The 16078-nt window shown below is 35.3% G+C and overlaps 1 protein-coding gene across 2 annotated transcripts in view; it reads left to right on the forward strand.

Moving 5' to 3' along the window:
- wt1a (WT1 transcription factor a) overlaps window positions 1-15779 on the forward strand; it is a 20427-nt gene extending 4648 nt beyond the window's left edge. The window contains exons 3-9 of one of the 2 annotated variants that reach the window (XM_016483724.1): window positions 240-342; window positions 3986-4072; window positions 8609-8708; window positions 10026-10173; window positions 10260-10349; window positions 13702-13794; window positions 14849-15779. In XM_016483724.1, the coding sequence (XP_016339210.1) occupies window positions 240-342; window positions 3986-4072; window positions 8609-8708; window positions 10026-10173; window positions 10260-10349; window positions 13702-13794; window positions 14849-14970 (743 nt within the window). In that variant the 3' untranslated portion in view covers window positions 14971-15779. The remainder of the gene's footprint in view (window positions 1-239; window positions 343-3985; window positions 4073-8608; window positions 8709-10025; window positions 10174-10259; window positions 10350-13701; window positions 13795-14848) is intronic. The other variant, XM_016483725.1, reaches the window with a different exon arrangement.
- The last annotated feature ends 299 nt before the right edge of the window (window positions 15780-16078 follow it).

Genomic DNA, 16078 nt, shown 5'->3' on the forward strand with positions numbered 1-16078 from the left:
ATATATATTATTATTATATATTCATTTAAAAATACATCAATATTGTTAATAATAATAATAATATAAACAATGTATTATATTGTTATATATACTGTATATAAATAAGTTTAATTCTAAATATAATTTTTGTCCACTACAAAGATAATGTAGATGCCCGGGTATAAGATCTTAGAAATCAAATCAATGCCTGAAATAAATGCTATCAAAGGCTTTTCATTTATATTTCTGTTGCATTTCAGGTGACCAGCAGTATCCTGTTCCTCCTCCTGTATACGGCTGCCACACTCCCTCTGACAGCTGTACAGGAAGTCAGGCTCTGCTCCTGAGGAACCCATACAACAGGTACAGCTCCAGTCCTATCATCACAAGTAACATCTCAAGGCCTTCTGAAACATGTTCCTCTCTCACGCTCTCTCTATACAAGACATGTAGATCATTGCCGCTTCAGAAGTTTCTTAAATGCTTCCTTAACCGAAAAACAGACTTCACAAAATGTAATATGCATCCAAAAAGATATGAAGGAATGAGATATGAAATGAGGAAGTCATGCACATAGCCTCTGAATTCTTTAAAAAAAAATCGTCCAGACTGGCCACAGACAGCACAATGATAGTTGTCAGGACACACGGGGTGCAGGAAGTTCAAATCCAGTTCTGTTCAATAACCAGGCCTGTGCAACAATCAGAGACACGGCGAAATCTGCTATTATGGTGGCTCCAAAAAGTCACGCTGCCACTGAGCACGTAGAGGAAGTGCGGAAGTTAGGTAACAAGAGGAGGAAAAGGAGGCACAGGATGTTCGAATAAAGTTTGGGTACTTAAAAAAAAAAAAATGCATTAAAAATATACACTACCATTTAAAAGTTTAAAGTAAAAATGTTTAATGTTTTTTTAAAGAGGTGCTTATCAAGGCTGCATTTATTTGACCAAAGACACAGTAAAAACAGCAATACTGTGAAATATTATTATCATTTAGAATAACTCTTTTCTATTTTAATATATTTTAAAATATAATTTATTCCTTTGATGCAAAGCTGAATTTTCAGCACGATTACTCCAGTCTTCAGTGTCACATGATCCTTCAGATTTGCTGGTTAAGAATAAGAAACTTGCATTATTATTAATGTTGAAAATATTTTTTCAAGATTCTTTGATGAATAGTGATAATGATGAAAAGTTCAAAAGAACAGCATTTATTTGAAATAGAGATCTTTTGTAACGTTATAAATGTATTTACTGTCACTTTTGATCAATTTAATGTGTCCTTTTTGAATCTGTTTCCAAAAAAAAAATCTACTGACCCCAAAATTCTAAACAGTAATGTAATCTCTAATGCCACTATATAAACAAACACATTTTTTTCCAGATTTCATCAATATAAAATAACATGTGTGTCAAATGCAAATTGGTATAATTTCATTTAACAGCAAATTGGTATAATTTCATTTAACAGCATACTGCCAAATCAAAGCTGGGTTCTGTCAAACGTGCTTAATAAAGGTCAAGTGCTGCACAGCATTGTGTACTACGCCAAGATAAACGGTTTAATCCACCACCCGTTTGCACTTTCAGACCAGCTCTGAATTCTTTCATTCTGATAAGTGCTTAACTGTTCTCGGTGGAATTCCCTTCGCAACTTGGGCTAACAGTGCGAGTACTACAGCCCCGAAATGATCTCACATTCCTCGGATGCTTTCGCCATGTTGTTTTTCCAGCGCAGAGGGAACATAAAGATTCCAAATAACAGAATTGGGATGATAAGAGGACTTTAACTCAGGTCGAACGGCAGCTTCTCGGCGCTGTAATAAACAGTCTCCTATCGGGCCGCAGCGAGGCAGCTGTGAATCCTCAAATCAGAACGCGGTGCTGCTTTTCAGATCAAACACCTGGTACCTACAGCCCTGTATTTACACAGGCCTCCGGTTAAAGCGGTTTTTAGGTAGCACGAGGTGGCTGGAATAAAAACATGTCCAGATTTTCAAAGTAAAATTAGGTTGTTGCTAATCTCAAAAGCAGATGCAGTGTACGAAAATGTAAACTGTTCACAATCTACAGGCTTCCTGCATCTGCGTCTGGTGCGTCAAAAATGAAAAACAAAGATCCAGACCATGTTCACAGAGCAAAGCTGAACGGGGGAGCTTACCAGACCATATATTATATCTTTGAACAAACTATGACATTTTTTCCATGAATTCAAGGTTCATTTTATATAAGCACTGACATTAATTCTTCTGTGTATTATTTGAGCTGCAAAGCTGTGTAAATCAATTTGTACTGTCTTTTTAAGGTTTAATTGTAAGGCAGTGAATCATAAAATTGGATAGAACTTTACAAAGAAAAGATTAGTAAGCAATTTTTGCATGATGCATACTTAAATCATATTAATATTATATTAGTATATTATATTAGTTTTATGGATTTAAGCATTACATTGTCATGCCAATGGATTGTAAAATTGAATATAGCTTAAAAAATTGCTTTCTAACCTGTGGCTGTACTTTTAAAACAGTGAACATTTTTACGTTTTGCTCTGTTTAAAGGAATATACCAGGTTCTTTTTATAAAAGCACTGACATTAATTCTTCTGTTAAAACCAGTGTATTATTTGAAATGCAGAGCTGTATAAATAATAATTTTTACAGTCATTTTAAGGTTTTATGGTTTAGGCGTTATATAGTTATGGCCATGAATAGTAAAATTGGATATAACTTTACACAGTAAAGATAATACAAAGTAAGCGCAGTAAAGTGAGCAATTTTTGCGCAATAAAATCATGTTAATGCAAGAAAAAGAATTTAAAATGTATTTTTGTGGTAACCAACATTATGCCATAAATACTGTTGATAAAAACTTGTGTTTAGTATATTTTCTGCAGGGACTTTTTTTAATGCATTAAAAATGCTTACCCAGGTTGCATTTATTTGATTTAAGATACAGTAAAAACAGTAATATTGTGAAATATTATTATAATTTGGAATAACTGTTTTCTATTTTAATATAGGATAAAATGTAATTTATTTCTGTAATGAAAAGCTCAAATTTCAGCATCATTACTCCAGTCTTCAGTGTCACATGATCCTTCAGAAATCATTCTAATGTGCTGATTTGCTGCTTAAGAAAATTGTATTCTTATTATTATTAATGTTTAAAAGAGTTTAAGATTCTGTTCAAGAACAACATTTATTTGAAACAGAAATATTTTGTAACATTATAAATGTCTTTACTGTCACTTTTGATAAATGTAATGCATCCATGTTGAATAAAAGTATTAATCACTTTCAAAAAAAAAAAAAAAAAATATATATATATTTTACCACAAAAAAAAAAAAAAAGGTTTTGTGGTAACCAACATTATGTCACAAATGTGCTGAAATACACCATTAATAGTATGAAAAATCATTCAAATTAAATTTATACTGTCCAACACAACTAAACTAAGTTATCATTATAGAAATAGTCCTGAAACATATGTAACACAACATGTCAAATTAGTTTCTTCAGACAGTATTTTCTCAAAACAAACTCTGTTGATGCTGAAATACGGTTATGTTTCTTCGTCAGTGAAGCAAGCGCAGTACCAGGTACCAGTTCATACCGCCGTATACTGTTGCCTGTCTATGATGAAACACTATGATGTCAGAGTTTCTGTAGATAAATCCAAATGATGTGTTTGGGTGAGCACCTGGCAGAGTAACTAATGGTCCTACAGCCAGGCTTTTAATAACGTATGGCAGGTTTTTGGTCAGAGGGATGACCTGATTAACTGATCACCCCTGGTGTGGGTAACCTCCTTTTTTTTTTGCACATATGACACATTCATTCACTGTTACCCAGGATGCCTTTGTCAAAAGGGCTATTTTTCATTCACACATTCTTTACATCCAACAGTGGTTGCTGTTTTTTTTAGAATAAGAGTGCTTATAGTAAAGGAAAATACTGTATATGTATATTTTCTTAAATCGTATTTCTGTTGTTTTCAATCCCAGCAGCGATAATTTATATCAAATGGCAGCGTCACAGTTGGAATGCATGGCGTGGAATCCCGTCAACCCTCTGGCATCCACTATAAAGAGGTAGGTCGACGTGATCCGCTGCTGTCATGTAGGAAATTGTTCTGTGATTTGAATAAGCACACATTTGTTTCAGCTAAGAGAAGAGAAGGAATTATAATATGCTACATTTAAGCTGGTACTAATGCTTGGAAAATAAAATGGGAATTTAAATTATTGTGAGGGCCTGATAATAAAGTCTGAATTCAAGTTGGATTATGTATGCAAACCACTATGGTTTGGGTTCTGTTTCTTTTATGGTACATTGCCATGGATGTTTTCGAAAACCAAATTCATCGCAAATAGTACAATACTAGCCAGATCAAAAAAAAGAAAAAAGAAAAGAAAGAGAGAAAGGGAGAGAAATAAAAAAATGAAACTTTAGTTACAATTTGAATGACAAAATAAAATTGATTTTTTATTTTAGTATTAAGACCTGTTCACACCAAGGATGATAACTTTAAAGATAACGATAAACATATATACAGTAGTTCTAAAAATCGTTCTCAATATTAAAGAATAGCAGAGTCCACACCACAGCTATAATGATCAGTGTTGGGGTTAACGCATTACAAGTAATGCAAGTTACGTAATCAGATTACTTTTTTCAAGTAACTAGTAAAGTAACGCATTACTTTAATATACAAGGAAATATCTGAGTTACTTTTTAAAAAAAGTTACGCAGTTACTTTGTTTTCCCATTTATTGACTGACAAGTCTCCTGTCCCCATATTGGGAGAAAACGGAAGTGCAGAAGAGTTGTGTGCGCTGTGTGAACATGATGTTACTGTAGTTCTAGACTAAATGTGAATGTGCATTAATTCATCCCACTCACAAAAAACAGATTTAGTATTCATCAAAATGAATTAAAACAGTGAAATGCAAACTCAGAATATGACGCAAACCTGCAATAATTAAATATGTTAACGCAAATGTATCTTATCCCATTTTATTAACCAATGTCTTTGCTGCTGACCTTTGATGATCCAGTTCAACCATACTAATAAGCAAAAATGACTTTAGATAAACTAACAATTGTGCTTCATTGTTTTTTTTATTGCTGAAGAGTGTTTCTTCTCCTGCGTTCTACTGTACAGACGGGAATTTACTTTTCCTTTAGCCTGAGGTTTATTCATTACACTTGTTGGTGTGAAAGGGCTTTTACATTTGCTATAAATACAACTTCTTATATTAAAAACAATCAAGCCCTGCTCATATTTAAAAAGTAACGCGAAAGTAACGCAAAAAGTAACTAAGTAACGTAATTAGTTACTTTTTTAGGGAGTAACGCAATATTGTAATGCATTACTTTTAAAAGTAACTTTCCCCAACACTGATAATGATAATGGCACAGAGAAATGATATCACTGGAATCACTTTCAAAACTATTTTTTTCCCAGCTGATGAACGATAAAAACATTGACACCCAATCAGAATCAATCCTGCTATAACGAGCTTGAGAATTTTAATTGGCAGATGAGCATGCGCTTAGAATATATAGACAATATCGTCCACTTGTCTGGACGCTAATATAGTTATCTTTATAGTTATCGTTCTTGGTGTGAACAGGCCTTTAAACGTTTATTTTAAGGTGAAATGTGGAATTTTTGCGCCGCTAGTGCTACCAATAGGAATTGCAAAAATACTGACAGGTTTCTTTAACGCTCATCCCAAACTTCTGTTATTGGTTGGATAAAACAATAGGTGTCAGAATTAAGAAGCGGTTCTTTCTTTTTAAGAACTGGTTCCATTTTTTTAAATAGCAGAACTGAGTGATGTTCACCATTCTTGCAGAATACCGTACTTAAATGTAAATGAGTTTTCTGCGTTACTTCTTCAACTGAATAAACAGTGCTAAACAGACAGCTTTATCAATGTAATCACAGTTACTGATTATAGATTACAGGTACTCTAATAAACTGCTTCATTTTAGTGAAACAAATACCTCATCAGTATAGTCCGATTCTCAAAAATTGCCCCTTGTGAATGGGAGTCGGTTCTTTGTAGTGTATTACAGCGCAACCAGTTTACTCTGATTCCCGATAGCGAATCAAAAAGATATAGTGCAAACACTGTTGTCTGATTCCCAAACAAATGACTCTTATGAGCCATTACCTTTTTGCGAATCAGAAACATACAGCGCAGCTAGTGCAGTCCAACTGAACGAATGACTTCTGAATCAACAATCATATGATTCGTTTAGCGGTGGGGTTAGGGGTGGAGCTTTGTGTGTACTTTTTTCTAAAAATTGTTCATTTTCATGCGACACACATTGTACTAATTCATACTAGATAACCAACCTATAAAATACTAGTTTTCGTCGGCGCAGGTAGCTTGTGGGCAGTGCGCCAACATGCAGCGCCGTTGTGCTACGAGCGTCCAGAGTTCGAATCCCGGCTTGAAGACCTTTCCCGGTCCTGCCTCCTCTCTCTCTCTCCCGCATCATAATAAAGGCAAAAATGGCAAAAAATAAATCTTAAAAAAATAAATATACAAAAAAATTCTAGTTTTCTCACAAGATCCGGTTGCGGTTGTGCACTTTTCAGCTAAATCAACCTGTAGATGTTCTTATAGTCGTGTCTGCATATTTAATATTGAAAAACTCGATCTAAAAATCTATTCTCCACAACTTTCTTCATCATTCTGTTTGTGCCAGAGAGTTGAGTGTGCACATGCAGAATAAGCCTGTTTTGTCTGGCTAGAGAACGATATCCTGCCATATATTTCTGCCAGTGGCACCTCAGCCTTGACCAGGCCGAGCGCCGGCCCGCCGGGAGGAAGGGAGCCGCGCAGGAGGGAGGTGGAAGTGCATCAGTGCACAATGGGACAGCCTCTACTCCCCCTGGGACCCGAGTGAGAATCCGCAGTCACGTTCGGCCAGGCTGGGAGGAGGCTGTGACCTCTCCCCAGCCTCCCTGAAAGAGTCTGAGGAGCCCTGGGTGACGGAATGATTCATATGCTGATAAATGAGAGGGATGGGGCTGGTTTCAGTTGAGGAAAAATCAGACACGCTGATCGATCTCAAGGGGGCTGCCATGGAAGCGTTGCTGTGGCTCCTCAAGACAAACTTAATCATTCCTATACACGGCCAACTAGCTATAGCTCTTCACATACCTCCAAATCCCATGCTTGTCGCAAGCCCAAGGTGGTTCGGCTTGGGTGAATGAATGAACTGTGAGAAGATTTACTGCAGGATGCTGTTTTGGACTGTCTTTTCTGTCTGGCTGGTCAGACAAAGAGAACTTTATACCTCATGAACCTAAATTCGTGAAATTTTGGGAAAGATCTGTATAGTAACGAAAAACAGTTTCCATAATGTGTGGTCTTTTCTCCAAAGCGGAGAAACATGGTGTAGAATTGTCCTGATAATCGTGTATTTACAGCGTGATGTAAAAAGTCATACCGCTGAGGTTCAGGCACAAGCTCAACAGTGAGCAAGACCATACATTCCCCATTCATCCCTCTGACTGGCCCTACCTCAAATGTTTAGGGCAAAAATATTGCTCTTTGACACAGGGAGCAATTTGCCCCAATGTCAAGATGAGTTACAAAGACATGACTCTGTGTATTTTATGGCTAGCAATGCCCTCTGTATGTCATCCAAACTTTGTGAAATAATGCATGGAGAGATTAAGGAAGGACTGTATCTGCTGTCGCGCATAAATTAGAAAGTTATGAAGTAGAATTACATTTTTATTACATTACAACAGTTGCGTGGAGCAATTGTTGATGTTTTACATGCATCAACAGACATGTTTTATTCTAGTTATAGTACCATATCAGTTTAAAACTAAAAGTTTGCTCATTAAATATATATTAAATTTGAACATTTTTAACATTATGAAAAAGCTAATCATTTTGTTAATCAGTATTTTTTTTTTTTTGTAAAAATATCTGATACAATGACTTGTTTTTAATATGCACTACAGTATGTTAAAATGTTGGGGTTGCTTTTAAATGCTTTTGAAATACGTCTCTTATGCGCTCCAAGGCTGCATTTATTTGATGAAAAATACCGTAAAAACAGTAATATTGTGAAATATTATTACAGTTTAAAATGACTTGTCTATTTTAATATATTTTAAAAATGTAATTTATTTTCAGCATCATTACTCCAATCACCAGTGTCACATGATCCTTTAGAAATCATACTAATATGCTGATTTGCTGCTCAAGAAATATTTCTTATTCTTATCAATGTTGAAAATGGTTGTGTTGCTTAATATTTTTGTGGAAACACGATGCATTATTTTTCATTATTCTCTGATGAATGGAAATCTTTGGTAACATTATAAATGTATTTACTGTAAATTTTGAATTTAATGCATCCTTGCTGGAAAAAAACATTATTGAGCCCTTTTAAACAGAAGTGATTTCTTTTTACCACACTGGCAATGTTTTTCTTGTTTTAAGCACAAAACAAAACAAAAAAATCACAAGATTTATACTTATAGCTAGAAAAATGAATTGCATTTCCTTTTTTCCTTTTTTTTTTGAATAAGCTTACTTTATTCCATCTGATCACATTAACAAAATATTCTCCTGTTTAATCACAAACAGCCATGCAGGAGGCTATGAGAGTGACCCCAGCACACCCATGGTCTACAGCTGCAGCAGGCAGTACCGCATCCACACCCATGGCGTCTTCAGAGGCCTTCAGGTCAGTATCTCTTGCTCACAGCTCATTTGAGTTCACTCTCAGGACACACTAAGATTCTTTGTGCTCTTGGGATGTACTCACATCGGGCCAAGGTCAGGCCACGGCATACAAAGACACACTGACACAGACAAACACCTCACACACAACCCTTAATCAAAAGGTTGATTATACAACTTGCTAAAATGATGTATAATCCAAAAAGAAATGAAAAACCTGAGATTTAGAAGTGACACAGTGCCTTAAATAACTAATAAAAAAAAGACAAATGTAATTAAAAAAGAAGGTGCTGAAGAAAACCATCTGACGCAATGAGAACGCTATGCGAGAGGAAGCAGGCCCCTGCCAGAATAGTTGAGAGATTTGAAAGGCATTTCAGGATGAAAAGCGAAGAGGAATCACTTAAAAAAGTCCATTAGCTGTAAAGCTGCAGTTTCCAGTTGCCTGCTGCTCATGCATATAAATCATTAGCTCTTAATTAATGTCTGTCAGCGGCCTTAAAGCTGTAAAAGAAGAGATACTCCAGAGCTGCTCTTGCTTAAAATGGGATGCCGTTCTTCACTTCTCTGTTTATTCTTCCCTCTTCGTTGTATAAATGCATGAAGGGCAACTTAGAATGACTTGTCAACTTGCAGTGTAGATGGATAGATAGATAGATAGATAGATAGATAGATAGATAGATAGATAGATAAAATGTCAGGTAGAAAAACAGCAAACGGACAGACAGTCTGATAGCTAGAACAATAGATATTATATGTACGAAAATGCATTGCATACAAAACATTAGTTAAAATTTATGGTTACAGACAGCTAATCTGAACTTAACTGTCACAAACAAATCAAGCGTAGCATGCTAGGCACTGAGCTGTACTGCCTGGCCTGCTGTGTTATCATCCCCGTGGGGTCAATATATAAGTCTGGCACTATAGCCGTAGAACAGTTTCAATAATTTACTTATCAATAACACTTAACACTCTTTCATTACCGTGCCAGCGTACGGAAACGCCATTATGCTAAGCGCTAGTTAATTAAGAGCAGATGGGTTTTAGCAGTGTGCAAATGAGGGAAACGGGAGGAACGGAGGGAGTGAAGCAGCGAAATAGGGTCTGTCTAACGTCCGTGACTAACCGTTCACAGTTAGAGCTCATATCAGTAGCATGGAGAAATCCGAATGATCATTTCACAGCTAATTCTGCAGTAATGAACCGATTGGACATGCTAATCATTAGCAGTTTTCCCCATGGGCGCTCGGTTTGGATGTCTTGTTCGCTGCGCAGCGTTTGTTGTAGCATGAATTGAATGTTTTTGACTTTCTCACAGGATGGGCGGAGAGTGCCGGGCATTACACCCGCCATTGTGCGTTCATCCGAAACCAACGAAAAAAGGCCGTTTATGTGCGCCTACCCGGGATGCAACAAAAGATACTTTAAGCTATCTCACTTACAGATGCACAGCCGTAAACACACAGGTAAGACAACCCACAAATATTAATAGATACCATTAGCACAAATATTAAGATTAACTTTAACATGTTTGGTTGTATTAAACTCATAGGGGAGAAACCCTATCAGTGTGACTTCACAGACTGTGGTCGCAGGTTCTCCAGATCAGACCAGCTAAAAAGACACCAGAGAAGACACACAGGTTTGCGCCTCTGTCCTTTATATTTTCTTCTCCTCCTGTTTTCCTGTAGTACTTCCTTGCTAGCATATTAAACTATTTGGTGAGGGAGATTTTCAGATCTAGGCCCCCTTGTGAAAAAGTAGTTTTCTTAATATTGCATTAAATGTGCACTTATAGTGTACTTCAAATTTCAAAAGTATATTTTTTAAATACTGTACTTGCAGAAAAGATAATATTAGCTAAATAAAATGTCATTTAAGTGTACTTAAAGAGAGAGTACTTTCCGAGCACGCTTAAAGGGATAGTTCATCCAAAAATAAAAATTACCCAATGATTTACTCACCCACAAGTCATCCTAGGTGTATATGTTTTTCTTCTTTCAGACCAATATAATCAGATTTATATAAAAAAATGTCTTGGCTCTTCCAAGCTTTATAATGGCAGTGAATGGGGGTCGAGATTTTGAAGCCCAAAAAATGCACCCATCCATCATAAAAACTGCTCCACACAGCACCTTCTGAAGTGAATCGATGCATTTGTGTAAGAACATTGTAAGACGTAGGCGTAGCATAAGCTCCGGTGAGAATATGCTAGTCTCTTGAGAGCCAAATTTTGTTTACAGCAAAGAAAAAACAGTCTCCTCTTCGCTTATATCGAAATCCTCTGACATTTTTCTTTACAAATCCTCGTTTTGTACTTCTAATTTGTGACCGGTGTTTAGTTTTGCTTTCTCCTCTGTGCTTCTGCGTTTGTCACTTCCATGTTCGTCACCACGTTTGCCTACGTCATCCGCTGGAACACCACTCTCTCGTGTACGCGCATAAGAAGGTTAGCAGAAGCTAGAGATTTATAATGGCAGTGAATGGGGGTCGAGATTTTGAAGCCCAAAAAATGCACCCATCCATCATAAAAACTGCTCCACACAGCACCTTCTGAAGTGAATCGATGCATTTGTGTAAGAAAAACATCCATATTAAAAATGTCGTACACACCTTCATGAGAGAATGTCGTTCCAGTGGATGACGTACACTGTAAAAAAAATTCTGTAGTTTTTACAAAATAATTTTGGCAGCTGTGGTTGCCAGACTCTCGCCACTGTGCTTCCACATTCATCACCACGTTCCTACATCCTCCGCTGGATGCCACTCTCTCGTTAACATGCGCACAACAGTTAGTTGAGATTACAGTTTATAAAGTTTTAAATATGGATATTTTTTTTACACATACGCATCAGTTCACTTTAGAAGGCCTTTATTAAGCCTCCGGAGCCATGTGGAGTACTTTTTAAGATGGATGGATGCACTTTTTTTGGGCTTCAAAATCTTGAACCCCCATTCACTGCCATTATAAAGCTTTGAAGAGCCAGTACATTTTTTAATATAACTTTTTTAATATTAAATTTTTTTTGTATTCATCTGAAAGAAGAAACCTTGAGGGTGAGTAGCCAAATTTGTATTTTTTTTTACCTTTATTTATATAGCGCTTTTAACAATACAGATTGTGTCAAAGCAACTTGTACAACATTAATTAGGAAAATAGTGTGTCATTAATGCAAAATGACAATGGTAAACACTAAATTTTCAGTTAAAGGCAGTTCATCATTGAATTCAGTGATGTCATCATCAGCTCAGTTCAGTTTAAATAGTATCTGTGCAATCAAGTCGACGATATCGCTGGAAATTAAGTGTCCCCAACTAAGCAAGCCAGAGGCGACAGCGGCAAGGAACCAAAACTCCATCGGTGACAGAATGGAGAAAAAACCTTGGGAGAAACCAGGCTCAGTCGGGGGGCCAGTTCTCCTCTGGCCAGATGAAACCAGCAGTTCAATTCCAGGCTGCAGCAAAGTCACATTGAGCAGAGGACTCAACTGGTTCCTGTGGGGTTTTTGTGGGGTAATTTTCATTTTTGGGTGAACTAACCCTTTAAGTGCACTTTTACAAAGCTCATTTTGTAATAATGACTAATAACTAACTAGTGTCAAATTAAAAGTTTTACTTAAATGTACATTTTATTTATTTAGTTAATATATATATACCGTGTGTGGAGAACCGTATGGTTCAATTTTTTTCCGCGAACGGTTCCACCATATTAGGGGAATATTTAAATTATAAATATTTATATTTATATTTATATTTACATACTGGAAAAAAAAATGTATAGCCTGAATGCACTGTAAGTCACTTTGGATAAAAGCGACTGCTAAATGCATAAATTTAAATGTAAATTTTAAATTTAATTTAAATTTAATTCTCCACACACGGTCCGGCACGCGCTAGGACCACGGTTCAACTTAAATGTGACAACGCATCTGTAATATAATTTGCTATAAATAACACGTAAAACAAACAGGGTTCGGCCAATATATGTTTCTGTTGATGGATGTGCATTCTGGCTTCCCAATACATTACAACAACAGCGATGAAAAAACACTTAAAATGTTGACTACTGTATATATATATATATATATATATATATATATAGACATGCTGTAAAGAAGTGCACTTATTTTGATATGTTGACTAACATACTAAAGCACATGTAAAGTACTAGTTAATTTCAAACTGTAGAGTGTTATTCAATATTACATTTAAAACTAACATATTTTAATGTACTAAACTGCAACATCATTAGAAATATACTTAAGTACATGACAGAAGTTTCAATAACAATGACTCAAAAATGTATTTTAGTTTACCATAAATGCTTGTCAGTACATTCGTCAGCACACTTCAATCATATTTCAAAGACAATAGAAGATAATTATGACAATTATAAAATTGCATGTAAAGATACTTTAGTACGTAGTACTTAAGTGGGTCAAAAAAGTACACTTAAGTAACTAATTGCATTTAACATAAAATATAAAACCTTTCCATTTAATTAATCAATAATATGAAGTTAAGTGTCCGAAAACATTACATTCAGGTTGCACTTGTGTATATTATTTTAAAGTATATTTTCGTAGTATGTGCTCATTTTAAAAATATGCTAAAGTGTGTGCTTTGTTTTTAAAAGGGCGCTAAAGACACATTGCTATGCAAGTAGAATAATGCTAATTCTTTACATCTTCAACAAAAACTTGATAAAACAGTCTACAGTTGTCGACTTAAAGTCGTCTAAATGTTCATGTTCATTTTCACTCTTGTTCCAAGTGTGTGAAAACACTTTTATGATTTCCTCAATCATTTAGCGCAAGTGTTTGCCGATGTATTGCTAGGATTCTCTGTGGACGTTGGTCTCACATACTTAATATAAGAGTGTTTTTTTTCCCTCTGACACATTTTGGCATGGCCTCTACTGTAGCCTATACTCGTCCTCTCCTAGTGTGTGTGTGTGTGTGTGACCACACTTGTGTGTTCCTGTGTGTGTGTAGGCGTTAAGCCATTCCAGTGCGAAACCTGTCAGAGAAAGTTCTCACGGTCAGACCACCTTAAGACCCACACCCGGACACATACAGGTAAAACAAGTGCGTAAACCTTTTCATTTTTTCATGATTCGCTCCTCTCTTTCCACTCTTTGATGGATAATTGAACTTTAAGAGGTCACTTTCCTTTAGCATTATGTTTTCAGTTTGTATTCGAAAGAGCACACTGAAAAATTATTTGACTGCAGTGGTTCTTAACTAGAGAGATACATTTTTTTTTACTAATATTCACAATTTTCAACTTAATCTGTCACCATTTTAAAATATTTTCTCCATTTTCTTCTTCTAGAGAAAAACACACAACTATACTATTCATAGGTAGTGTGACCTAATTAATATAATGAAAAAACAAAGATGAAAAATTTGTGACCATATAGATCATAAAACAATTTAAATAAATATAATCTGTAAATATAATAGATTAAAAAAACAAAGAAATAAATAGAAATATAGTAGATCACAAAACAAGCTTTGTATAAATAACAATAGTAATAATTCTTAGTACTGAAATATTCATAATGCATGTTTTTATTGTTTTAGTCAAATGATAGTAGATACAGTAGTATTGTGTTAAAAAGCAGGAATTAAACAAGTTCTTACCATACTAAGTAAACTAAAATGTCCTAAAAACAAGAATTGATTTCATTAGGATCAATAACTGCGTATGCACAATTATATGCTAAAGTATTAACATAATTAGATTTCTAAATGTCTTGAATTTGAATGAATTTCAATGTTTTTTCATGCTTTTGTGCATTTCATTTCAATAGCATTTACCAAGTGACATGAATTTCAGTCAATTTATGATAAAGACTGATTGAATGCACAGCCTTAAACATGTATTTATTTTGTTATTATTGCTATTATTTTTTATTATTATTTGTTATCCTACACACAATTATGTGGTTAATTCAATTTCTTTTTTTTGCATTTAAAAAATACCTGCAACTCAATTTTTTGGGTTACGACCCAGCAGTTGAGAACCACTGCTCTTAGGTGACCTCAATATAATGTAATAACGTAGATATTCCTTATTACTCTTCAACGTTTATCTTCGATTCCATTCTAATGTCTATATCCTGTTTATCTCTCTCAGGTGAGAAGCCCTTTAACTGCAGATGGCCAAACTGTCAGAAGAAGTTCGCCAGGTCTGATGAGCTTGTCCGGCACCACAACATGCACCAGAGGAATCTGACCAAGCTACAGCTGGCCATCTGAGTCACGTCCCATTGGCAGTGGGTGCTGGTGCGGCCCCATCCCAAAGCATTAACGACAGCTTTTTTAAGGAAAAGCAATAGTCTGTTTTCCTTTATAATAGTTCAAGTTATGGTTTGGATATGGGAAACTGGCAAGACAAGACAACACTCTCCTTATCTGCATGTGCAGCGCCCCCTAGAGGCAGCTCACAACAGGCCCTAATACACCATTACAGTGGCTCCAACATAAAAGCATGTTTCCAGTGAGAAAGCCTTATGTCTTTAATGAGATTTGGGATGTGAAATATTATGTACCTAACAGTTAATGAAGTAGTTTTTAGAATAATTTATTTTGTTTGTTGTAAATTAAAAAGTAACCGTTTTTTTCTTTCCTTGTAAAATCATCCAAACTACATCCGTCCTTGGCATGTTGAATCTGGAATTGTGAAACTCTCTCCCCTGAAGTGCTCATCCATGCTGTTTGTAAAAATCCAGTTCGACCAGTTAATTTATGAGTAGGTCACACTGGTTATGTGGCTGGGCGGTTGTGGTCAAGTTGTAAATATTAGTTTCAATCCTCAGCCAACACCAAAAAATAAAAATCTAACAGGCAAAATTCTGTTCATGGGAAATGTGACTCTTATAACTACAAGTAACGGAAAGAAATGTGAAACGTATTTGGATGGACATGTTTTGTTTTTGTTTTTGTTTTTTAAAATGAGCTTTATTTGTATGTTTGAAATATATATCTGTTATTGACAGTCATTGTTTTAAATAAAATTAAACTCTCGACATTAACTTGATGAAATGTGAAGCTCCAATTCTGCTCCGAATTTCATTTGTAATGTTCAATTTATTATAATTTTCTTTTTAAATGGAGAAAAATGTTACAGTTGTTTCTTGACAAATACTGTTTCTTTTAGTGTCATTGTTAATTATTGGATTTATTTAGGGTTTATGGGGTTTTTAAAATGTCTTAATTCAACTTTCAACAAATTAAGACCTAAAAAACTGGACCAGAAAGTCATGGCAGTAAATATTGCGAAAAAAAATAAATATCTTCCTCAGGATTTTGGTTTTGTTTGCCAAAACAAATATCTAAGCATTCTTAAATCAATAAATTTACTTTA

Source organism: Sinocyclocheilus anshuiensis, unplaced genomic scaffold (genome assembly GCF_001515605.1).
Source record: "Sinocyclocheilus anshuiensis isolate Anshui unplaced genomic scaffold, SAMN03320099.WGS_v1.1 scaffold1102, whole genome shotgun sequence".
In the NCBI taxonomy this organism is placed as follows: Eukaryota; Metazoa; Chordata; class Actinopteri; order Cypriniformes; family Cyprinidae; genus Sinocyclocheilus; species Sinocyclocheilus anshuiensis.